This window comes from Scyliorhinus torazame, chromosome 13 (genome assembly GCF_047496885.1).
Source record: "Scyliorhinus torazame isolate Kashiwa2021f chromosome 13, sScyTor2.1, whole genome shotgun sequence".
NCBI classification, from domain to species: domain Eukaryota; kingdom Metazoa; phylum Chordata; class Chondrichthyes; order Carcharhiniformes; family Scyliorhinidae; genus Scyliorhinus; species Scyliorhinus torazame.
The window spans coordinates 31,012,380-31,038,336 of NC_092719.1; the positions used below are offsets into that span (position 1 = coordinate 31,012,380).

The following is a 25,957-nucleotide window of genomic DNA, read 5'->3' on the forward strand; positions in this document are numbered from 1 at the left end:
CAACTTTATGCAATAAAGCGCTGTTTAAATAGTCTCTGTTTGCTAAGTGAACACGCTTTATTTGATGTAAATTACACTGCTAACTGTGAGTCCTGCTTTAAATGGGAACGTAGTATTAGATGTAGGCCCCCGGGCCTCTCGAGCCTGCTCTACCATTTAACTACAGTAAGAAGTCTTACAACACCAGGTTAAAGTCCAACAGGTTTGTTTCGAATCACGAGCTTTCGGAGCACTGCTCCTTCCTCAGGTGAATGATTTGAAACAAACCTGTTGGACTTTAACCTGGTGTTGTAAGACTTCTTACTGTGCTCACCCCAGTCCAACGCCGACATCTCCACATCATGACTACCATTTAACTAGGTCATGGCTGACCGTCTACCTCACTGCCATTTTCCCTCACTGTCTCCGCATCCTTGATGTAATTGGCACCCAGAGATCTGTCAACCTTTGTTTTGAACATACTCAATGACTGATCTTCCACAGAGCTCTGCGATGGAGAACTCCAAAGATTCGCCACCCTCTGAATGAAGAGGTTCCTCCTCATCTCAGTACTAAAGGGCCTACCCCTTGTGCTGAGACTGTGACCCCTGGTTCTAGACCCTGTTCCCCCCATTATCTTGGACGAACATCCTTCCCACATCTACCCCTTTAAACCCCTTAACAATTTTGTTAGGGGTGGCATTATTAATTAGAGATAGTATAACAGCTGCAGAAAGGCAGTTCGAGGAGTATCAGCCTACTGAGGTAGTATGGGTTGAAGTCAGAAATAGGAAAGGAGCAGTCACCTTGTTAGGAGTTTTCTATAGGCCCCCCAATAGTAGCAGAGATGTGGAGGAACAGATTGGGAAACAGATTTTGGAAAGGTGCAGAAGTCATAGGGTAGAAGTCATGGGCGACTTTAACTTCCCAAATATTGAGTGGAAACTCTTTAGATCAAATAGTTTGGATGGGGTGGTGTTTGTGCAGTGTGTCCAGGAAGCTTTTCTAACGCAGTATGTAGATTGTCCGACCAGAGGAGGGGCAATATTGGATTTAGTACTGGGTAATGAGCCAGGGCAAGTGATAGATTTGTTAGTGGGGGAGCATTTTGGAGATAGTGACCACAATTCTGTGACTTTCACTTTAGTAATGGAGAGGGATAGGTACGTGCAACAGGGCAAGGTTTACAATTGGGGGAAGGGTAAATACGATGTTGTCAGACAAGAATTGAAGTGCATAAGTTGGGAACATAGGCTGTCAGACAAGGACACAAGTGAAATGTGGAACTTGTTCAAGGAACAGGTGCTACGTGTCCTTGATATGTATGTCCCGGTCAGGCAGGGAAGAGATGGTCGAGTGAGGGAACCATGGTTGACAAGAGAGGTTGAATGTCTTGTTAAGAGGAAAAAGGTGACTTATGTAAGGCTGAGGAAACAAGGTTCAGACAGGGCATTGGAGGGATACAAGATAGCCAGGAGGGAACTGAAGAAAGGGATTAGGAGAGCTAAGAGAGGGCATGAACAATCTTTGGCGGGTAGGATCAAGGAAAACCCCAAGGCCTTTTACACATATGTGAGAAATATGAGAATGACTAGAGCGAGGGTAGGTCCGATCAAGGACAGTAGCGGGAGATTGTGTATTGAGTCTGAAGAGATAGGAGAGGTCTTGAACGAGTACTTTTCTTCTGTATTTACAAATGAGAGGGGCGATATTGTTGGAGAGGACAGTGTGAAACAGATTGGTAAGCTCGAGGAAATACTTGTTAGGAAGGAAGATGTGTTGGGCATTTTGAAAAAATTGAGGATAGACAAGTCCCCCGGGCCTGACGGGATATATCCAAGGATTCTATGGGAAGCAAGAGATGAAATTGCAGAGCCGTTGGCAATGATCTTTTCGTCCTCACTGTCAACAGGGGTGGTACCAGGGGATTGGAGAGTGGCGAATGTCGTGCCCCTGCTCTAAAAAGGGACTAGGGATAACCCTGGGAATTACAGGCCAGTTAGTCTTACTTCGGTTGTAGGCAAAGTAATGGAAAGGGTACTGAAGGATAGGATTTCTGAGCATCTGGAAAGACACTGCTTGATTAGGGATAGTCAGCACGGATTTGTGAGGGGTAGGTCTTGCCTTACAAATCTTATTGAATTCTTTGAGGAGGTGACCAAGCATGTGGATGAAGGTAAAGCAGTGGATGTAGTGTACATGGATTTTAGTAAGGCATTTGATAAAGTTCCCCATGGTAGGCTTATGCAGAAAGTAAGGAGGCATGGGATAGTGGGAAATTTGGCCAGTTGGATAACGAACTGGCTAACCGATAGAAGTCAGAGAGTGGTGGTGGATGGCAAATATTCAGCCTGGATCCCAGTTACCAGTGGCGTACCGCAGGGATCAGTTCTGGGTCCTCTGCTGTTTGTGATTTTCATTAATGACTTGGATGAGGGAGTTGAAGGGTGGGTCAGTAAATTTGCAGACGATACGAAGATTGGTGGAGTTGTGGATAGTAAGGAGGGCTGTTGTCGGCTGCAAAGAGACATAGATAGGATGCAGAGCTGGGCTGAGAAGTGGCAGATGGAGTTTAACCCTGAAAAGTGTGAGGTTGTCCATTTTGGAAGGACAAATATGAATGCGGAATACAGGGTTAACGGTAGAGTTCTTGGCAATGTGGAGGAGCAGAGAGATCTTGGGGTCTATGTTCATACATCTTTGAAAGTTGCCACTCAAGTGGATAGAGCTGTGAAGAAGGCCTATGGTGTGCTCGCGTTCATTAACAGAGGGATTGAATTTAAGAGCCGTGAGGTGATGATGCAGCTGTACAAAACTTTGGTAAGGCCACATTTGGAGTACTGTGTACAGTTCTGGTCGCCTCATTTTAGGAAGGATGTGGAAGCTTTGGAAAAGGTGCAAAGAAGATTTACCAGGATGTTGCCTGGAATGGAGAGTAGGTCTTACGAGGAAAGGTTGAGGGTGCTAGGCCTTTTCTCATTAGAACGGAGAAGGATGAGGGGCGACTTGATAGAGGTTTATAAGATGATCAGGGGAATAGATAGAGTAGACAGTCAGAGACTTTTTCCCCGGGTGGAACAAACCATTACAAGGGGACATAAATTTAAGGTGAAAGGTGGAAGATATAGGAGGGATATCAGAGGTAGGTTCTTTACCCAGAGAGTAGTGGGGGCATGGAATGCACTGCCTGTGGAAGTAGTTGAGTCGGAAACATTAGGGACCTTCAAGCAGCTGTTGGATAGGTACATGGATTACGGGAAAATGATATAGTGTAGATTTATTTGTTCTCAAGGGCAGCACGGTAGCATTGTGGATAGCACAATTGCTTCACAGCTCCAGGGTCCCGGGTTCGATTCCGGCTTGGGTCACTGACTGTGCGGAGTCTGCACGTCCTCCCCGTGTCTGCGTGGGTTTCCTCTGGGTGCTCCGGTTTCCTCCCACAATCCAAAGATGTGCGGGTTAGGTGAATTGGCCAATGATAAATTGCCCTTAATGTCCAAATTGCCCTTGGTGTTGGGTGGGGGTGTTGGGTTTGGGTGGGGTGCTCTTTCCGGGGGCCGGTGCGGGCTCGGGGGGCCGGGTGGCCTCCTTCTGCACTGTAAATTCAATGATAATCTATGATTAATCTAGGACAAAGGTTCGGCACAACATCGTGGGCCGAAGGGCCTGTTCTGTGCTGTATTTTCTGTGTTCTGTGTGTTCAATAGATTACTCTCATTTTTTTAAACACTAGAGAACACAGGCCCAATATCCTTAATCTTTCCTCATAGGACAATCCCAGGGATTGGCCTGGTGAACCTCCAGCTCATTCTCTTTATAACCTGTATATTAGTTTCTCCTTAGATAAGGAGACCAAACCTGTACAATACTCCAGGTGAGGTCTCACCTGGTTCCTACACAACTGCAGCAAGACTTCCTTACTCCAGTACTCAAACCCCTGGCAATAACTGCACCAGCACGTTAGCTTTCAGTTAGATTTTAGCTTCATGCCACTGGCTAGCACAGTGGCGGGATTCTCCGTCACACCAGCCCTGCTTTCCAGCAGTGGGTGTCTCCGTTCCCGCAGCCGGCCAAAGGGGCTTCCCATTGTGGGCTACCCCATGCTATCGGGAAACCCGCTGGCGTGTGTGCGCTGCGGGTAGGGCGGAGAATCCCGCCGACGGAGAATCCCGCAGCGTATTTTCAATGGACATTCCACTTGGAGATGCGTAGGAAGTGGAGTTCAAGCCAGATGTGGTCAAGGCATCTGAGCCAGATGTGCAGGACCCCTCAGGAATCTGTTTGATTATTTGTGCTGCCCTCCGAGCAGGTGATATTTTAGTCCAGGACGATATGAGCTCAGACCTCTGGTGTTGAAATGTTTGGATTCATTTCTCCTTCCTGCTCGGGAAGGCAAGGCAGATCATCACTCCCAGTTATCATCTTGTGGATCTATGGCCAAACCAGGGTTCACAGGTCAAAGGTCCAGCTAGATCATTACCATAGATTTAAAGAGGGATGTGACTCTGAGTGGATGGTATATTTTGTACAAAGCATCTTTTATCTTATCGAAGGGAGTCATGGGTATAGCAAAACCCTGGACGTTCCTCGATGCCTTACAGTCAGGGCACGAGAGCGCAGTTCCTGTGTGTCCTGGAATGGCTTCAACAGGAAAATAGGAATTTCAGACTTGCTGAGAGGCAATTCTGAGGGCCCAGATAGTCTTCTGACACATACAAGCTGCCTCATTGATGCTGTGGTAATGTTTGTGGAAAAAATGCAGAATGAGTTCTATCACTCCAGTGCTTGATAGACACAGTGTTCGAGGTGAGTCTGATAGAACTGGACACAGTGCTCGAGGTGGGTCATATAGAACTGGACACAGTGCTCGAGGTGGGTCTGATAGAACTGGACACGGTGCTCGAGGTGGGTCTGATAGAACTGGACACAGTGCTCGAGGTGAGTCTGATAGATCTGGACACAGTGCTCTAGGTGGGTCTGATAGAACTGGACACGGTGCTCGAGGTGGGTCTGATAGATCTGGACACAGTGCTCGAGGTGAGTCTGATAGAACTGGACACAGTGCTCGAGGTGGGTCTGATAGATCTGGACACAGTGCTCTAGGTGGGTCTGATAGAACTGGACACGGTGCTCGAGGTGGGTCTGATAGAACTGGACACAGTGCTCGAGGTGGGTCTGATAGAACTGGACACAGTGCTCGAGGTGGGTCTGATAGATCTGGACACAGTGCTCGAGGTGGGTCTGATAGAACTGGACACAGTGCTCAAGGTGGGTCTGATAGAACTGGACACAGTGCTCGAGGTGGGTCTGATAGAACTGGACACAGTGCTCGAGGTGGGTCTGATAGAACTGGACACGGTGCTCGAGGTGGGTCTGATAGATCTGGACACAATGCTCGAGGTGGGTCTGATAGAACTGGACACAGTGCTCGAGGTGGGTCTGATAGATCTGGACACGGTGCTCGAGGTGGGTCTGATAGAACTGGACACGGTGCTCGAGGTGGGTCTGATAGAACTGGACACAGTGCTCGAGGTGGGTCTGATAGATCTGGAGACAGTGCTCGAGGTGGGTCTGATAGAACTGGACACAGTGCTCGAGGTGAGTCTGATAGAACTGGACACAGTGCTCGAGGTGGGTCTGATAGATCTGGAGACAGTGCTCGAGGTGGGTCTGATAGAACTGGACACAATGCTCGAGGTGGGTCTGATAGATCTGGACACAGTGCTCGAGGTGGGTCTGATGGAACTGGACACAGTGCTCGAGGTGGGTCTGATAGATCTGGACACAATGCTCGAGGTGGGTCTGATAGAACTGGACACGGTGCTCGAGGTGGGTCTGATAGAACTGGACACAGTGCTCGAGGTGGGTCTGATAGAACTGGACACGGTGCTCGAGGTGGGTCTGATAGAACTGGACACGGTGCTCGAGGTGGGTCTGATAGATCTGGACACGGTGCTCGAGGTGAGTCTGATAGAACTGGACACAGTGCTCGAGGTGGGTCTGATAGAACTGGACACAGTGCTCGAGGTGGGTCTGATAGAACTGGACACGGTGCTCGAGGTGGGTCTGATAGAACTGGACACAGTGCTCTAGGTGGGTCTGATAGAACTGGACACGGTGCTCGAGGTGGGTCTGATAGATCTGGACACGGTGCTCGAGGTGGGTCTGATAGAACTGGACACGGTGCTCGAGGTGGGTCTGATAGAACTGGACACAGTGCTCGAGGTGGGTCTGATAGAACTGGACACGGTGCTCGAGGTGGGTCTGATAGAACTGGACACAGTGCTCGAGGTGGGTCTGATAGAACTGGACACAGTGCTCGAGGTGGGTCTGATAGATCTGGACACAGTGCTCGAGGTGGGTCTGATAGAACTGGACACAGTGCTCGAGGTGGGTCTGATAGAACTGGACACAGTGCTCGAGGTGGGTCTGATAGAACTGGACACAGTGCTCGAGGTGGGTCTGATAGAACTGGACACGGTGCTCGAGGTGGGTCTGATAGATCTGGACACAGTGCTCGAGGTGAGTCTGATAGATCTGGAGACAGTGCTCGAGGTGAGCCTGATAGAACTGGACACAGTGCTCGAGGTGGGTCTGATAGATCTGGAGACAGTGCTCGAGGTGGGTCTGATAGAACTGGACACAATGCTCGAGGTGGGTCTGATAGATCTGGACACAGTGCTCAAGGTGGGTCTGATAGATCTGGAGACAGTGCTCGAGGTGGGTCTGATAGAACTGGACACAGTGCTCGAGGTGGGTCTGATAGATCTGGACACAGTGCTCGAGGTGGGTCTGATAGAACTGGACACGGTGCTCGAGGTGGGTCTGATAGAACTGGACACAGTGCTCGAGGTGGGTCTGATAGAACTGGACACGGTGCTCGAGGTGGGTCTGATAGAACTGGACACGGTGCTCGAGGTGGGTCTGATAGATCTGGAGACAGTGCTCGAGGTGAGTCTGATAGAACTGGACACAGTGCTCGAGGTGGGTCTGATAGAACTGGACACAGTGCTCGAGGTGGGTCTGATAGAACTGGACACGGTGCTCAAGGTGGGTCTGATAGAACTGGACACAGTGCTCGAGGTGGGTCTGATAGAACTGGACACGGTGCTCGAGGTGGGTCTGATAGATCTGGAGACAGTGCTCGAGGTGGGTCTGATAGATCTGGACACGGTGCTCAAGGTGAGTCTGATAGATCTGGAGATAGTGCTCGAGGTGAGTCTGATAGAACTGGACACAGTGCTCGAGGTGGGTCTGATAGAACTGGACACAGTGCTCGAGGTGGGTCTGATAGATCTGGACACGGTGCTCGAGGTGGGTCTGATAGAACTGGACACGGTGCTCGAGGTGGGTCTGATAGATCTGGACACGGTGCTCGAGGTGGGTCTGATAGAACTGGACACAGTGCTCGAGGGGGGTCTGATAGAACTGGACACAGTGCTCGAGGTGGGTCTGATAGAACTGGACACAGTGCTCGAGGTGGGTCTGATAGATCTGGACACAGTGCTCGAGGTGGGTCTGATATAACTGGACACAGTGCTCGAGGTGGGTCTGATAGATCTGGACACAGTGCTCGAGGTGGGTCTGATAGAACTGGACACAGTGCTCGAGGTGGGTCTGATAGATCTGGACACGGTGCTCGAGGTGGGTCTGATATAACTGGACACGGTGCTCGAGGTGGGTCTGATAGAACTGGACACAGTGCTCGAGGTGGGTCTGATAGAACTGGACACGGTGCTCGAGGTGGGTCTGATAGAACTGGACACAGTGCTCGAGGTGGGTCTGATAGAACTGGACACGGTGCTCGAGGTGGGTCTGATAGAACTGGACACAGTGCTCGAGGTGGGTCTGATAGATCTGGACACGGTGCTCGAGGTGGGTCTGATAGATCTGGAGACAGTGCTCGAGGTGAGTCTGATAGAACTGGACACAGTGCTCGAGGTGGGTCTGATAGATCTGGACACGGTGCTCGAGGTGGGTCTGATAGATCTGGACACAGTGCTCTAGGTGGGCCTGTTAGAACTGGACACGGTGCTCGAGGTGGGTCTGATGGAACTGGACACAGTGCTCGAGGTGGGTCTGATAGAACTGGACACAGTGCTCGAGGTGAGTCTGATATAACTGGACACAGTGCTCGAGGGGGGTCTGATAGATCTGGACACAGTGCTCGAGGTGGGTCTGATAGATCTGGACACAGTACTCGAGGTGGGTCTGATAGATCTGGACACAGTGCCCGAGGTGGGTCTGATAGAACTGGACATAGTGCTCGAGGGGGGTCTGATAGAACTGGACACGGTGCTCGAGGTGGGTCTGATAGAACTGGACACAGTGCTCGAGGTGGGTCTGATAGAACTGGACACAGTGATCGCTCCAGGTGGTTCTGGTAGAACTGGACACAGTGCTCGAGGTGAGTTTGATATAACTGGACACAGTGATCGCTCCAGGTGGTTCTGGTAGAACTGGACACAGTGCTCGCTCCAGGTGGTTCTGGTAGAACTGGACATAGTGCTCGGTCAGACCCCCCTCGAGCACTGTGTCCGGTTCGATCAGACCCACCTTGAGCACTGTGTAACAGGTGTAACACTTCTTGACTGTGGGGGAGGGTGTAGTGTAGAGACATTAACTGGTCTAAGTGGGGTCAAATATCCTCCCTCACCCGTGAGTGTCTTTGCCTTTAGGATGGGGTTGGTCACCTTCAGCTCCAAGTCCTGAAAGAGGCTTTTGTTCGTCACTGGGAAAAGAAAGAGCTCTCTGAGCATTTGAGGGAGCAAAGTCCAGCCATCGAGGGACTCATTAACCTTCAACAGAGACAACTGTCTGAAGTGAGAAAAGTGACACGACAGCTCGAGGAACAGGTGAGGTCCCTGTAATGGGGTTCTCTCTATTTGGTGTGCTCTTGGTCTGGTGGGGTTGGGGGTGCCCCATGTATTGGGGGATGTCTGTGTATCTGGTGGTTACACACTAAGTCCTGTTCTTTGTTTCCAGTCCCTGAATGATCTGGTTCACACTTTCTGGTCACTGCATGATGATTTCCAGAGACACCACTGCCATAGCAACCTAGCAGCCATGTTACTGGGCCCGGACCCACGGGAAAAGGACAATGAGCAGATTGGTAAGGGCTCTGGTTTTGGAGATGGGGTTCAGGATGAAGTCGATGGGGATGATCAGGAGGAAGGGGATTGGGATGGAAATAGGAGGAGACTCTAATTGTTGCTCTTTCACTATTTTTGGGATGTGACAACACCTCAATTATTACTCTTGTCACTGCTTTTTATGCATATTTCTATATTCCTCTGTCTGTCTCTCTTCTCATTTCTTCCTCTCTTTCTCCCTCCCATTTTCTTTTCTCCCTTTCTAACTCTCGCTCTCTTTCTAACTCTCGCTCCCTTTCATCTCTCGCCAGCCCTTCCTTTCCGAATCTCTCTCCCTCACTCTGTTTATTTCCTTCTTTCCATCTGAGCTGCCTGTGGGTGTGACCATTGTCATTCTGAACCGACTGACGAGGTCTGGGTCAGTCGTTCTGAGGGAGAGGATGGACGGTTCAGGGAGAGGAATGTTGGGGGTGTGGGGGTCAGGGAGTGAGTGTTGGGGGTCAAGGAATGAGTGTTGGGGTGTGGGGGTCAGGGAATGAGTGTTGGGGTGTGGGGATCAGGGAGTGAGTGTTGGGTTGTGGGGGTCAGGGAGTGAGTGTTTGGGGTCTGGGGGTCACGGAGTGAGTGTTTGGGGTCTGGGAGTGAGTGTTTGGGGTCTGGGGGTCAGGGAGTGAGTGTTGGGTTGTGGGGGTCAGGGAGTGAGTGTTTGGGGTCTGGGGGTCAGGGAGTGAGTGTTTGGGGTCTGGGGGTCAAGGAGTGAGTGTTTGGAGTCTGGGGGTCAGGGAGTGAGTGTTTGGGGTGTGGGGGTCAGGGAGTGAGTGTTTGGGGTCTGGGGGTCAGGGAGTGAGTGTTTTGGGTCTGGGGGTCAGGGAGTGAGTGTTTGGGGTGTGGGGGTCAGGGAATGAGTGTTTGGGGTGTGGGGGTCAGGGGGTGAGTGTTGGGGTGTGGGGGTCAGGGAGTGAGTGTTTGGGGTCTGGGGGTCACGGAGTGAATGTTTGGGGTCTGGGGTCAGGGAGTGAGTGTTTGGGGTCTGGGGGTCAGGGAGTGAGTGTTTGGGGTGTGGGGGTCAAGGGGTGAGTGTTTGTGGTGTGGGGGTCAGGGAGTGAGTGTTGTGGTGTGGGGGTCAGGGAGTGAGTGTTGGGGTGTGGGGGTCAGGGAGTGAGTGTTTGGGGTGTGGGGGTCAGGGAGTGAGTGTTTGGGGTCTGGGGGTCAGGGAGTGAGTGTTTGGGGTCTGGGGGTCAGGGAGTGAGGGTTTGGGGTCTGGGGGTCAGCGAGTGAGTGTTTGGGGTCTGGGGGTCACGGAATGAGTGTTGGGGTATGGGGGTCAGGGAGTGGGTGTTGGGGGTCAGGGAGTGGGTGTTGGGGGTCAGGGAGTGGGTGTTGAGGGTCACTGAGAGGGTGTTGGGGGTCAGGGAGTGGGTGTTGGGGGTCAGGGAGTGGGTGTTGGGGGTCAGGGACTGGGTGTTGGGGGTCAGGGAGTGGGTGTTGGGGGTCAGGGAGTGAGTGTTTGGGGTCTGGGGGTCAGGGAGTGAGTGTTTGGGGTGTGGGGGTCAGGGAGTGAGTGTTTGGGGTGTGGGGGTCGGGGGTGAGTGTTGGGGTGTGGGGGTCAGGGAGTGAGTGTTTGGGGTCTGGGGGTCACGGAGTGAATGTTTGGGGTCTGGGGTCAGGGAGTGAGTGTTTGGGGTCTGGGGGTCAGGGAGTGAGTGTTTGGGGTGTGGGGGTCAGGGGGTGAGTGTTTGGGGTGTGGGGGTCAGGGAGTGAGTGTTGGGGTGTGGGGGTCAGGGGGTGAGTGTTTGGGGTGTGGGGGTCAGGGAGTGAGTGTTGGGGTGTGGCGTTCAGGGGGTGAGTGTTTGGGGTCTGGGGGTCAGGGAGTGAGTGTTTGGGGTCTGGGGGTCAGGGAGTGAGTGTTTGGGGTCTGGGGGTCAGGGAGTGAGTGTTTGGAGTATGGGGGTCAGGGAGTGAGTGTTTGGGGTCTGGGGGTCAGGGAGTGAGTGTTGGGGGTCTGGGGGTCAGGGAGTGAGTGTTTGGGGTCTGGGGGTCAGGGAGTGAGTGTTTGGGGTCTGGGGGTCAGGGAGTAAGTGTTTGGGGTCTGGGGGTCAGGGAGTGAGTGTTTGGGGTCTGGGGGTCAGGGAGTGAATGTTTGGGGTCTGGGGTCAGGGAGCGAGTGTTTGGGATCTGGGGGTCAGGGAGTGAGTGTTTGGGGTGTGGGGGTCAGGGGGTGAGTGTTTGGGGTGTGGGGGTCAGGGAGTGAGTGTTGGGGTGTGGGGGTCAGGGGGTGAGTGTTTGGGGTGTGGGAGTCAGGGAGTGAGTGTTGGGGTGTGGGGGTCAGGGGGTGAGTGTTTGGGGTCTGGGGGTCAGGGAGTGAGTGTTTGGGGTCTGGGGGTCAGGGAGTGAGTGTTTGGGGTCTGGGGGTCAGGGAGTGAGTGTTTGGAGTATGGGGGTCAGGGAGTGAGTGTTTGGGGTCTGGGGGGTCAGGGAGTGAGTGTTTGGGGTCTGGGGGTCAGGGAGTGAGTGTTTGGAGTCTGGGGGTCAGGGAGTGAGTGTTTGGGGTCTGGGGGTCACGGAATGAGTGTTGGTGTATGGGGGTCAGGGAGTGGGTGTTGGGGGTCAGGGAGTGGGTGTTGGGGGTCACTGAGAGGGTGTTGGGGGTCAGGAAGTGGGTGTTGGGGGTCAGGGAGCGGGTGTTGGGGGTCAGGGACTGGGTGTTGGGGGTCAGGGAGGGGGTGTTGGGGGTCAGGGAGTGAGTGTTAGGGGTCAGGGAGTGGGTGTTGGGGGTCAGGGAGTAGGTGTTGGGGGTCAGGGAGTGGGTGTTGGGGGTGAGGGAGTGGGTGTTGGGGGTCAGGGAGTGGGAGTTGGGGGTCAGGGAGTGGGTGTTGGGGGTCAGGGAGTGGGTGTTGGGCGTCAGGGAGTGGGTGTTGGGGGTCAGGGAGTGGGTGTTGGGGGTCAGGGAGTGGGTGGTGAGGGTCAGGGAGTGGGTATTGGGGGTCAGGGAGTAGGTGTTGGGGGTCAGGGAGTGGGTGTTGGGGGTCAGGGAGTGGGTGTTGGGGTGTGGGGGTCAGGGAGTGGGTGTTGGGGTCAGGGAGTGGGTGGTGGGGGTCAGGGAGTGGGTGTTGGGGGTCAGGGAGTGGGTGTTGGGGGTCAGGGAGTGGGTGTTGGGGTCAGGGAGTGGGTGTTGAGGGTCAGGGAGTGGGTGTTGGGGGTCAGGGAGTGGGTGTTAGGGGTCAAGGAGTGGGTGTTGGGGGTCTGGGAGTCAGTGTTGGGGGTCAGGGAGTGGGTATTGGGGGACAGAGAGTGGGTGTTGGGGGTCAGGGAGTGGGTGGTGAGGGTCAGGGAGTGGATGTTGGGGGTCAGGGAGTGGGTATTGGGGGTCAGGGAGTGGGTGTTGGGGGTCAGGGAGTGGGTGGTGAGGGTCAGGGAGTGGGTATTGGGGGTCAGGGAGTGGGTGTTGGGGTGTGGGGGTCAGGGAGTGGGTGGTGAGGGTCAGGGAGTGGGTATTGGGGGTCAGGGAGTGGGTGTTGGGGGTCAGGGAGTGGGTGTTGGGGTGTGGGGGTCAGGGAGTGGGTGTTGGGGGTCAGGGAGTGGGTGTTGGGGTGTGGGGGTCAGGGAGTGGGTGTTGGGGTCAGGGAGTGGGTGTTGGGGGTCAGGGAGTGGGTGTTGGGGGTCAGGGAGTGGGTGTTGGGGGTCAGGGAGTGGGTGTTGGGGTCAGGGAGTGGGTGTTGAGGGTCAGGGAGTGGGTGTTGGGGGTCAGGGAGTGGGTGTTAGGGGTCAAGGAGTGGGTGTTGGGGGTCAGGGAGTCGGTGTTGGGGGTCAGGGAGTGGGTATTGGGGGTCAGAGAGTGGGTGTTGGGGGTCAGGGAGTGGGTGGTGAGGGTCAGGGAGTGGGTGGTGAGGGTCAGGGAGTGGATGTTGGGGGTCAGGGAGTGGGTATTGGGGGTCAGGGAGTGGGTGTTGGGGGTCAGGGAGTGGGTGGTGAGGGTCAGGGAGTGGGTATTGGGGGTCAGGGAGTGGGTGTTGGGGGTCAGGGAGTGGGTGTTGGGGTGTGGGGGTCAGGGAGTGGGTGGTGAGGGTCAGGGAGTGGGTATTGGGGGTCAGGGAGTGGGTGTTGGGGGTCAGGGAGTGGGTGTTGGGGTGTGGGGGTCAGGGAGTGGGTGTTGGGGTGTGGGGTCAGGGAGTGGGTGTTGGGGTGTGGGGGTCAGGGAGTGAATGTTGGGATGTGGGGGTCAGGGAGTGGGTGTTGGGGTGTGGGGGTCAGGGAGTGGGTGTTGGGGTGTGGGGGTCAGGGAGTGGGTGTTGGGGTGTGGGGGTCAGGGTGTGGGTGTTGTGGGTTAGTGAGTGGGTGGTGCGAGTCAGGGAGTGGGTGTTGGGGTGTGGGGGTCAGGGAGTGGGTGTTGGGGTGTGGGGGTCAGGGAGTGGGTGTTGTGGGTCTGTGAGTGGGTGTTGGGGTGTGGGGGTCAGAGAGTGGGTGTTGGGGTGTGGGGGTCAGGGAGTGGGTGTTGTGGGTCAGTGAGTGGGTGTTGGGGTGTGGGGGTCAGGGAGTGGGTGTTGGGGTGTGGGGGTCAGGGAGTGGGTGGTGAGGGTCAGGGAGTGGGTATTGGGGGTCTGGGAGTGGGTGTTGGGGGTCAGGGAGTGGGTGTTGGGGTGTGGGGGTCAGGGAGTGGGTGTTGGGGTGTGGGGGTCAGGGAGTGGGTGTTGTGGGTCTGTGAGTGGGTGTTGGGGTGTGGGGGTCAGAGAGTGGGTGTTGGGGTGTGGGGGTCAGGGAGTGGGTGTTGTGGGTCAGTGAGTGGGTGTTGGGGTGTGGGGGTCAGGGAGTGGGTGTTGGGGTGTGGGGGTCAGGGAGTGGGTGTTGGGGTGTGGGGGTCAGGGAGTGGGTGTTGGGGTGTGGGGGTCAGGGAGTGGGTGTTGGGGTGTGGGGGTCAGGGTGTGGGTGTTGTGGGTTAGTGAGTGGGTGTTGGGGTGTGGGGGTCAGGGAGTGGGTGCTGTGGGTCAGTGAGTGGGTGTTGGGGTGTGGGGATCAGGGAGTGGGTGTTGGGGTGTGGGGGTCAGGGAGTGGGTGTTGGGGTGTGGGGGTCAGGGAGTGGGTGTTGTGGGTCAGTGAGTGGGTGTTGGGGTGTGGGGGTCAGAGAGTGGGTGTTGGGGTGTGGGGGTCAGGGAGTGGGTGTTGGGGTCAGGGAGTGGTTTATGACTCTTGCCACATTCGTCTTATAGTTTGTTACTGGGAAATGGATAATGGTTTGGGATGTAAAAGTGTGATTTTGGTACTTGCTTGTGTGGCAGGAGATGGTCTGGAATCTTCCATTGGTCCAGTCCAGGACAGGATGGACAAGACGGAACCGGATTTGGACACTCACACAAATAACCTGGCCGAGGTCAAAGGTGATGAGCTCCATTTCGGTGAAACACCTGAACAGATTCTGGGTGACTTTCCTGCGGTGCAGGTAAGTGGTTCAAGGGTTTTGGGCCTCAGAATCTGTCCCAATCCCCCTGCTCCCTCACAAAGTCCCAGCCTTGCCTCACCCTCCACCTTAAACAGGAACAACTGACCACATGTCTCATCAAAATGGAGTCAGCCTGCCGCCTCACATAAAGAAGGTACTGCTGCCCTGGGAGGCACGGGATGCCTGGCCGTTCCCACAGGGAGGCTATTTCCAATTCCCTCACATGGGAGGCCTGACCTCCTGCCATCCCATGTATTCCTGCCCTTCATAAACCTAACCACTACCTTTACACAGAGGCCTGGTGTGTTTCCTTCTCACACAGGCCAGGCCCCAGATGGGCTCGCCACCCATCCCTTCCCTTCCCCCCCACCCCAACCATAGACAAGGTTTCCTGTCTCCAGACACTAGGAGGTCTGGATTGCTGCTCCACGTGGGGATTTATCCCATTTCCCTGGTTAATTCTCTGTGTTTGTAACTTCCATGAGATAGTTCCTGCCCATCCTGCAGGACCAGGAAGCAGTAGCAGCGCCCCAGAAGGTGAAGAAGATGAATGAAGCCCAGAGGAACCAGCTACACCCGACTCACTTAAAATACTTCAGGTCATGGCAGAAAGAACCAGTGCCCCATCTAGGCTGCAGTTAGCAGAGACTCAGAGTCCCACAACCCAGGGACAGGGAGATGAACACAACTGTTAGGGTGACTGGTCATGTATGGGTGCACAGATCTCTTTGCAACAGTGGTACCTGTGCAAGATCTCCTTGCCCACTATTATTTTTCTCTACCAAAATATTTGTTTGTATTTGGGTGCAGAATGGCACAATAGGTTCAGCAGCAATGATTTTACAAGTATTTTTTTTTAATAAACATTTTAGTGAGGTATTTTTAGTATTGTAACAACAACAAAATAAACAATGTACATGAAACTATAAACATAGTGTAAAAGCTGTCTTCCTCCCTTACAGGTCCCACCTTTATTAACCCCCTACTCTAAGCTAAACTACCCCCCCCCCCCCCCCCCCCCCACTTCTGCTGACGATTAATTTTCCGTGAAGAAGTCGACGAACGGTTGCCACCTCCGGGTGAACCCTAACAGTGACCCTCTCAAGGCGAACTTGATTTTCTCCAAACAGAGAAAGACAACCATGTCCGATAGCCAGGTCTCCGACTTCGGGGGCTTTGAGTCCCTCCAAGCTAATAGTATCCGTCTCCGGGCTACCAGGGAAACGTCTGTCTCTTTCTCCTCCTGGATTCCCGGGTCTTCCGACACCCCAAAAATCACCACCTCTGGACTCAGTGCCTCATTTGTTTTTAACACCATGGACTTGACATCTGCAAACCTCTGCCAAAATCCCCTAAGCTTCGGGCAGAACAGGTGGGCATGGTTCGCTGGCCCTCCCATACATTTTGCACACCTGTCTTCCACCCCAAAGAATCTGCTCATCCGGGCCACTGTCATGTGAGCCCGATGAATGACCTTGAATTGTATCAGGCTGAACCTGGCACATGTTGCGGACGCATTGACTCTACTCAACGCGTCTGCCCATAGACCATCCTCTATCTCTCCTCCCAGCTCCTCCCCCCACTTGCGCTTCAGCTCCTCGGTCTGCGTCTCCTCTGACCCCATAAGTTCCTTGTAAATGTCTGAGACGTTCCCTTCTCCTACCCACCCTCTGGAAACTACCCTGTCCTGAATCCCCCTTAGCGGTAGGAGCGGGAAGGTTGACACCTGTTTACGTAGGACGTCCCGCACCTGCAGATACCTGAATTTGTTTCCCCTCGCCAACCCAAACTCGGAAAGCTCCCCTCTATGAACATATCCCCCATCCTCCCAACCCCTGCTCTCTGCCATAACCGGAACCCCCCCCCCCCACCCCCCGTCCATACTCCCCGGGGCAAACCGGTGATTATCAGCTTGGGGCCCAGACCGATGCTCCCTCTGCTCCCACATGTCTCCTCCATTGCCCCCAGACTCTCAGGGCTGCCACCACCACAGGGCTGGTGGAGTACCGTGCCGAGGCAGAGGCGCAGTTACCAACGCCCCAGACTGGTGCCCTTGCATGAAGCCACCTCCATACGCTCCCATGCCAACCCCTCCCCCACCGCCCACTTCCTGACCATGGCTATATTCGCCACCCAGTAATAGTTACTAAAATTTGGCAGCGCCAGCCCGCCCTCTCCCCGACTCCGCTCAAGCATTACCTTCCTTACTCGAGGGGTCTTGCCCACCCAAATGAAGCCAGTGATCACTTTGTTGACTCGTTTAAAAAAGGAACGCGGAATAAAGATGGGGAGACACTGAAATACAAACAGGAACCTCGGGAGGACCGTCATCTTCACTGTCTGCACCCTCCCAGCCAGTGACAACGGAAGCGCATCCCATCTCCGAAAACTATCCTTCATTTGGTCTACTAGTCGGGCCAGATTTAATTTTGCAGCCGGTCCCATTCCCGCGCCACTTGAATGCCTAGATACCTAAAGCTTTCCTTTACTAATCTAAATGGCAGCTCCCCCAATCGCCTCTCCTGTCCCCTCGCCTGGACCGCAAACATCTCACTTTTCCCCATATTTAGTTTATACCCCGAAAACCGGTGAAATTCCCTATGAATCCTCATGATTTCTTCCATCCCCTCTATTGGGTCCGATACATACAGAAGCAGGTCGGAGGGAGAGAGAGTGTCAGCACCTTCAGGGGAGGGAGAGAGAGTCAGCACCTTCAGGGGAGGGGGAGAGAGTCAGCACCTCCAGGGGAGGGAGAGAGAGTCAGCACCTTCAGGGGAGGGGGAGAGAGTCAGCACCTTCAGGGGAGGGAGAGAGAGTCAGCACCTTCAGGGGAGGGAGAGAGAGTCAGCACCTTCAGGGGAGGGGGAGAGAGTCAGCACCTTCAGGGGAGGGGGAGAGAGTCAGCACCTTCAGGGGAGGGGGAGAGAGTCAGCACCTTCAGGGGAGGGAGAGAGAGTCAGCACCTTCAGGGGAGGGAGAGTCAGCACCTTCAGGGGAGGGAGAGAGAGTCAGCACCTTCAGGGGAGGGAGAGAGTCAGCACCTTCAGGGGAGGGAGAGAGAGTCAGCACCTTCAGGGGAGGGAGAGTCAGCACCTTCAGGGGAGGGAGAGAGAGTCAGCACCTTCAGGGGAGGGAGAGTCAGCACCTTCAGGGGAGGAGGAGAGAGTCAGCACCTTCAGGGGAGGGAGAGTCAGCACCTTCAGGGGAGGGGGAGAGAGTCAGCACCTTCAGGGGAGAGAGAGAGAGTCAGCACCTTCAGGTGAGGGAGAGAGTCAGCACCTTCAGGGGAGGGAGAGAGAGTCAGCACCTTCAGGTGAGGGAGAGAGTCAACACCTTCAGGGGAGGGGGAGAGAGTCAGCACCTTCAGGGGAGGGAGAGTCAGCACCTTTAGGGGAGGGGGAGAGAGTCAGCACCTTCAGGGGAGAGAGAGAGAGTCAGCACCTTCAGGTGAGGGAGAGAGTCAGCACCTTCAGGTGAGGGAGAGAGAGAGTCAGCACCTTCAGGGGAGTGGAGGTTAGGGCTAGGGGGTGGGGGCAGAGTACAGTTCAAATTTTCAGGAGTGGGTGTTGATGGGGTCCAGAGATATGGTGAGAAAGTGGGTCAGTGGTTTACACGCACAGAGAAGGGTTTCTGTTCCTCCTGTATACTGCCCCTTGCTCACACTCTGCTCACTGGGATCTTCTTGTGTACCCAGTTTACTAAAACATTCCAAAACTGGCCTGTGCCCTCACCATTTCTCTGGTTCTTGCTGTGCACATCTGTGTGTTGCGTGGAGGATGGAGTGGAGGTTTTTAGCCAATACATCTCCTCCACTCATACCAGGATATGGAGGAGCAAGGGGCGTCACTGCCTGCTGAATGATGTATCCTCCTGTTTGATGGGAGGAAAGGTGAGATTGAAGACTCTGCTAAGATTCTTGAGCTTCTAAATTTGTTTTGCATCTTGAAAGGATCCAATTTCTGATGCCCAGAAAGTAGAGGAACAGGGAGAAAATGTCATTTGTCTCCCCTCAAGCCAATCACGGCAAGAAAAAAATGATCCGCTCCTTCCACGAGATGAAGAGTCAGCACGCAGCGTGTCTGAAGAATGTGGAGCAAAAGGAAAGCACGACCAGGAACCAGATGAGCAACCTCCCATAGAGGACAGGAGGCCTAGAGAGTTGGTAAGAGGCAAGTTTTCATCACCCAGTTCCAGGTGGATATTCAGAACAAAGTTACATCAGTGTTACTCTGTGATGTATGATTGGGGATCTTTGCACCCATTTAAGGGAGGGAGAATTTTGGCAGCAAAGCTTTGTTGTGAATCAACTTTACTGCACAAGGTTGTCAGATAAATTATGTAAATAAACTTGGATGGTGATTTACACTTTAACGCAGAATATAATCCCGTGTCAATGTCTGGATGGTTGCGTGCACAAAATGGCTTTTCTCACAGTGTTGATCTTTTGGACTTTGACCCCCCCTCTCTCTTTCTCTCCTTTGTCCCCTGCCTTCTTATGTTCCTGTCTCTGGATGGTCTCCCTCTCCACTGCCAAGAAGGCAAACTCAGAGCATCCTGTATTCTGGCAGTTTTGCAATTTACCCATCCTTCACCCGTGTAAATTATTTACGTAAATAATGTCCTTTGTATTTTGATGCTTCCATATGCCAGGGTTCAGGTGTCTGGTAGAGAGAGACAAGCATCTTTTCACTATCAGCCTTGTCCATTTGCTACAAATAAGCTCTTTTAAAACTTGATGCGAACTCCCAGAATCCCTTTACAACTTTTCTCCAACATGCCCAACCTCTAAGTTTCCCACTTTCATACATATCCTTCTTTGTAGAATAGTAAAGTTAAGTGTTAATAAACTACAAGGTTGGATATTACTTTCTTATAATAAAGTTAGATTTTAACCATTCGTATTCTTGTCAGTAACGTAATAATCTTACATTGACGTCAGTCACACAACACTTTCATTTGTCAGGCGTGTGATTCCCTATCATGCTCTGTTCCATGGTTTACAGGCTCACTGATGTGTTTATTGTGTTGCACATATCACCCAAGTGTAGCTTCCAAATTAGACCGACCACTTTCCATTCATTCTCAAGAATCTTTGTCTTATATTTTCACGTACACTTTTCTTCCGTTTGGTGAATTTTGGGCAAGTGTTGGAAGGATTAGCAGGTTGATTACCAACCTGTTGAATCATGCTATGAACGCTATTTCCGCCATCTTGGATGGGCCCGGGTTAGGGTGAAATTAAAGGGGACAGAATCGGTAGGGAGGATGGCAGACAGTAGAGGAGAGTGGAGGCGCAGGTCTCCAGTAAGGCTCGTAACATGGAACGTGCAGGGACTAAACTGGTCGGTGAAGAGATCTCAGGCCTTTGCGCACCTAACGAGTCTGAAGGCAGGGTTGGTCTTTCTGCAGGAGACGCACCTCTGCGTGAGGGACCAGGTCAGGCTGAGAAAGGGATGGGTGGGTGAGGTATTTCACTCGGGGTTTGACTCAACATCTCGGGGGGTGACCATTTTGCTGAGTAAAAAGATGAGGTTTGTGAGTGCGAAGGAAGTGAGGGGCCCGTGTGGGAGATACGCGATAGTGAGTGGGGTGTTGGAGGGGATGCCGGTGGTGCTAATGAATGGATACGCACCGAACTGGGACAATGTGGAGTTTATGAATGGGTTGCTGGGATCAATTTCGGACTTGGCCACAGATCAGTTGACTATGGGAGGGGACATTATTTGTGTGCTGGAGCCGAGAGTGGACAGGTCGAGCCCCAGGTCAATGGAAAGGCTGCGATTGGCAAAGGAGCAGGGAGGGTTTATGGAAAGGATGGGTAAGGTGGACCTGTGGAGGTGTATGAACCCGGCAGGGAGGGAGTACTCCTTCTCGCACATGTTAGGTATACTTCAGAATTGATTTTTTTGTGGTGAGCCGTGTGGCGTTGGTGGGGGTGGAGTATGCGGAATAGCAATCTCGGACCATGCGCCGCGCTGGCTGGAGGTTCGACTTAGTTTGGAATGGGAGCAGAGGGAGGGATAGCGGCTAGACTCAGGGCTGTTAGCGGACAGGGGGTTTTGCAATAAGGTGCGGTCGGTGATTAAGGACGACGTGGAGTTGAACCAAAATGGGGGGTATCGGAGACCACATTCTAGGAGGCATTAAAGGGGGTGGTTCGGGGAGATTATCTTGTTCAAGGCGCATGGAGATAGGAAAAGGAGAGAGGAATACAAACCATTATTGGGCAAGGTAGTTGAGATAGATAGGGAGTACTCGAGGTACCCCCACCATGGAGGGGTTAGCGAAGAGAAATAAGTTACAGGGGCAGTCGGACAGGTTGACGACAAGAAGAGTTGTTGGGCAGCTACAGAGGGTGAGGGGAATGCAATATGAATATGAAGAGAAGGAATGCCGGAGGCAGGCTGCGTACAAGGAAATCTTGAGGGTACGGACTGGGACGGGGGAGGTGGTGTCGGAGCCAGGGAAGATAAATGAGATGTTCAGGGAATATTATGACGAATTGTACAGGGCGGATCCGGGGAGTGAGGAAGGGGATATGGGGCGGTTCTTAGATGAGCTGGATGAGGTGAGAAGACAGGCACTAGAGGAGCCTCTAAGGCTGAGAGAGGTAATGGAAAGCATAAGAGAGATGAAGGTGGGGAAGGCCCCGGGGCTGGACGGTTACTCGGCGGAATTTTATACGGAGTTTGAACGAAGGTAGCACCACACTGCTGGGAACATTTAGCGAGGCACTGGAGAAGGGGAAGGACCGCTAGAATCTGGCCCATATCACTGTTGAATTCGGACGTGAAAGTGTTGGCTAAGTTAATGAAATGAATGAAATGAAAATTGCTTATTGTCACAAGTAGGCTTCAAATTAAGTTACTGTGAAAAGCCCCTAGTCGCCACATTCCGGCGCCTGTTCAGGGAGGCTGGTACAGGAATTGAACCGTGCTGCTGGATTGCCTTGGACTGCTTTAAAAGCCAGCGATTGGTGGCCAGTGGTGGGGAGGATGGAAGGATACGTCCCGGGGGTGGTTCCAGGCGGTCAAATGGGCTTTGTGAAGGGCAGGCAACTCTCAAGTAATACAAGGCGACTAGTGAATGTGATCATGACCCCGGACGTGGTGGTGTCTATGGACGCAGAGAAGGCATTTGATCGGGTGGAGGGGCAGTACCTGTTTGAGGTTCTGGAAAGATTGGGTTTGGGCCGAAGTTTGTGGCATGGGTGCGTCTGCTGTACGTGGCCCCGGTGGCGAGTGTACTGAACAATGAGATAAGCACAGAGTTTTGGGAGGGGAACAAGGCAAGGGTGTGGCCCTTGGCGATGGCCTTAGGGGGTCAGCAGAGTGGCAGGGGGTTAGGAAGGGGAGTAGAGAGCACTGGGTATCGCTGTATGCGGACGACCTGCTGTTATATGTGACGGACCCATTGGAGAGTATGGGGAGGATTATGAGCCTATTAGAGAGGTTTGGGGCTTTTTCGGTTTATAAGTTGAATGTGGGAAAAAACAAGGTGTTTCCCGGTGAATGAGGCGGGTCGGGGAGCTAATTTAGGGGGGTTGCCATTTAGGGTAGCCAGGGATAGATTTAAGTGTCTGGGGATCCAGGTGATGGGGGAGTGGGTGACACTGCATAAGTGGAACTTAACAATGTTGGTGGAGGAGATAAAGGAGGACTTTAGGAGGTAGGATACACTGCACCTGACACTGGTGGGTAGGGTCCAAGTGGAGAAAATGAATGAACATGCCAAGGTTCCTATTTATATTTCTGATGCTCCTACAGCGCTGAGGACCCGGGTTCGATCCCGGCTCTGGGTCACTATCCGTGTGGAGTTTGCACATTCTCCCCGTGTCTGCGTGGGTTTCACCCCCACAACCCAAAGATGTGCAGGGTAAGTGGATTGGCCATACTAAATTACCCTTTAATTGGAGAAAAAAATAATTGGCTACTTTAAATTTATTTTTTTCAAAAAAATATTTCAGATGCTCGCGATCTTTATTCCGAAGAACTTTTTCCGGAAGTTGGATACACAGTCATTTCAGAGTTTTTATGGACGTGGAAGGTGCCAAGCGTTAAGAGAGCCCTGCTGTAGAGAAGAGGCAGAAAGGGGGGTTGGTGTTACCAAATCTGCTGCATTATTACTGGGCAGCGAATGTGGAGAAAATGAGGTGGTGGTGGGAAGGAGAGGGGTTAGAATGGGTTCGGATGGAGGAAGAGTCCTGTAGGGGGTCCAGCCTGAGGGCCATGGTGACAGTGGCACTACTGGTGGCACCGAGGAGATATTCTTTTTTTAAATAAATTTAGAGTACCCAATTATTTTTTTCCAATTAAGGGCCAATTTATCATGGCGAATTCACCTACCCTGCACAATATGGGTTGTGGGGGTGAGACCCACGCAGACACAGGGAGAATATGCAAACTCCCTGGGCAGCACGGTAGCATTGTGGATAGCACAATTGCTTCACAGCTCCAGGGTCCCAGGTTCAATTCCGGCTTGGGTCACTGTCTGTGCGGAGTCTGCACATCCTCCCCGTGTGTGCGTGGGTTTCCTCCGGGTGCTCCGGTTTCCTCCCACAGTCCAAAGATGTGCAGGTTAGGTGGATTGGCCATCAGAAATTGCCCTTAGTGTCCAAAATTGCCCTTAGTGTTGGGTGGGGTTACTGGGTTATGGGGATAGGGATAGGGTGGAGGTGTTGACCTTGGGTAGGGTGCTCTTTCCAAGAGCCGGTGCAGACTCGATGGGCCGAATGGCCTCCTTCTGCACTGTAAATTCTATGTAAATTCCACATGGACAGTGACCCGGGGCCGGGATCAAATCTGGGTCCTTAGCACTGTAGGCAGGAGTGCTAACCACTGCGCCACCGTGCCACCTACTGAGGAGATATGCGGAGAGCCTGGTTGTGCAGTCCACGATCAAGGTGTGGAACCAGCTGAGGAGATATTTTAGGATGGAGGGGATGTCGGTGTTAACACCGTTGTGTGAGAACCATGGGTTTAAGCCGGGGGAAGCGGATGGCATGTACAGGAGGTGGGGCTGGTGAGGACGAGGGATTTATATCTGGAAGAGAGGATCGTAAGTCTAGAGGAGCTGTGGGAGAGGTTAGAGCTCCTGAAGAGAAGTGAATTTAGGTTTTTACAAGTGAGGGACTTTGCATGGAAGGTGTGGAAAGGGCTTCCCAGGCTGCTGAAATATGCCCTTTTGGTGCAGTGGCTGCTTCCGGATGTGGAAGGGGAGGGTAGGATAGGAGACATATACGGGTGGCTGGGGGAGCAGGAGGGAGCGCCAGTGGTGAGGATCAAGGAGAAATGGGAGGAGGAGTGGGGGGGGAGATAGGGTGTGGAGTGAGGAACTGCATAGGGTGAATTCGACCTCCTCATGTGCAAGGATGAGTTTGATGCAGTTTAAGCTGGTACACAGGGTGCACATGGCTCGGACGAAGATGAGTGGGTTCTACCGTTGGGCAGCACGGTAGCACAAGTGATTAGCACTGTGGCTTCACAGCGCCAGAGTCCCAGGTTCGATTCCCTGCTGGGTCACTGTCTGTGCGGAGTCTGCACATCCTCCCCGTGTCTGCGTGGGTTTCCTCCGGGTGCTCCGGTTTCCTCCCACAGTCCAAAGACGTCCAGGTTAGGTGGATTGGCCATGATAAATTGCCCTTAGTGACCAAAAAAGGTTATGAGGGGTTATTGGGTTACGGAGATAGGGTGGATGTGAGGGCTTAAGTGGGTCAGTGCAGACCCGATGGGCCGAATGGCCTCTTTCTGCACCGTATATTCTATGTACTATGTACCAGGGGTGGCAGCCTGGCTGGGGGACCGATACGTCTTCCTCCGGTTGGAGAAGATTAAGTTTGAATTGAGGGGTTCAGTGGAGGGTTTTGAGGCATGCTGGGGATTGTTCAGGGCCATGTTCGAGGAGATGATCATCGCAGGTGGAGGCGGGATGAAAAAGGGGGAAAAACTTGTACCAACTGTAAAACTGTGAGTTGGGGAGTGTGTTCTCCGGATTATTTATGTTTTTGTATTTTTTTGAATACGTTTAGAATTAAATACATTTTTTTAAAAATGCTATTTCCGTGGCCAACAAGCCCGTGAGTGGGATACGAACCTGCAGATTCAGGTTCAGAGGCAAGGGTGCAATCCACTGAGCCCCAAGTCCTCCCTCATTGTACAGATCAGCATCTGTCCAAACTCCTTCCTCTCGTGGTACTGTGAGCTGCCATTTCCATTCACTCCCATAAGGTGAACACGCAGCCGTCCAATTCCAAATGTGTTGATCATCGCCAGCAGTCTGTTGGGTGGCAAATTCCCACCTCCTGGATGAATGTTTTGTGTGAATTGTTGGCATCAACTTGCCAGAAAGATGATCCTGGATTGGCTGATGTATTTTCTGATCCTCGTGTCAAATTCCTTGGCCATGTGATAACTGCTTTCTCTGGGTCCCGTGGGCAGTTCAAAATCTCAGTGAGGCTGCCACGAATAAGTGAATGTCTACAGGTTATCATCACTGATTTGATTTTCACACTGTGCCATTATCGCTCAAGGTGCTGCTTCCTCATTAATCCAGATTCTTCTTGGTGATTATTAATTGTTTCATAATGCACCGTTTACTGGCTCACTCATTACTGACATTTGGATGTGGTTGACCAGCCGCAGGTGTTGCTATGGTTATATTAACTACATAATTTAAATATAAATGAAACATAAATATAAAGCACCTGCGCACAATGCAGGTAATTGTGCATCACCTTATATTTATTGAACATCTCCCCCCCATTCAGGGCAAAACATTGCAGCCTTTCCCTTTCACTGAAGTTTAGATTCTGGCCATGAGTTTGGCAGACATCAAACATCTTTTTTTTTAATGTATTTTAAAATTCGCCGCCGTGCAATCAGTCAGGCGAAGGCCACGACATCGGCCTTCCTCCTCTCCATGAACTCCAGCTTCTCTGAAACCCCAAATCGCCACCAAAGGGTCCGGGTCCACCTCCTCCTCCACTATCCTGGCTAAGACCGCGAACACTCCCGCCCAGAATCTTCCCAATTTTTCACAACCCCAAAACATGTGTGCATGATTCGCTGGCCCCCGCCCACACCTCTCACATTCATCTGTTACCCCCTGAAAGAACCCACTCATTCTCGCCTGAGTCATATGCACCCTGTGCACCACCTTAAACTGTATCAGGCTCATCCTTGCACAGGAGGAGGCCCCGTTCACCCTTCGCAGTGCCTCACTCCATACTCCCCAATTAATCTCCATTCCCAACTCCGCTTCCCATTTCTCCTTGATCTTCACCACCCGCTCGCCTCCCTGCTCCCCCAGCCACTTATATATATCCCCAATTCTTCCCTCCCCTTCCACATCTGGAAGCAGCAGTCGCTCCAGCAGGTGTATCCCGGCAACCTAAGGAACCCCCTCCAGACCTTTCGCGCAAAGTCCCTAACCTGCAGATACCTGAACTCACTCC

The 25,957-nt window shown here is 52.9% G+C and overlaps 1 protein-coding gene across 1 annotated transcript in view; it reads left to right on the forward strand.

The window, feature by feature from the left end:
* The window catches only part of LOC140387920 (uncharacterized), a 119,842-nt gene that overhangs the window by 83,389 nt on the left and 10,496 nt on the right, over nucleotides 1–25,957 (forward strand). Inside the window, exons 11-14 of the mRNA XM_072471233.1 lie at nucleotides 8,658–8,834; nucleotides 8,965–9,091; nucleotides 14,345–14,505; nucleotides 18,455–18,667. Coding sequence (XP_072327334.1) covers nucleotides 8,658–8,834; nucleotides 8,965–9,091; nucleotides 14,345–14,505; nucleotides 18,455–18,667 — 678 coding nt within the window. The remainder of the gene's footprint in view (nucleotides 1–8,657; nucleotides 8,835–8,964; nucleotides 9,092–14,344; nucleotides 14,506–18,454; nucleotides 18,668–25,957) is intronic.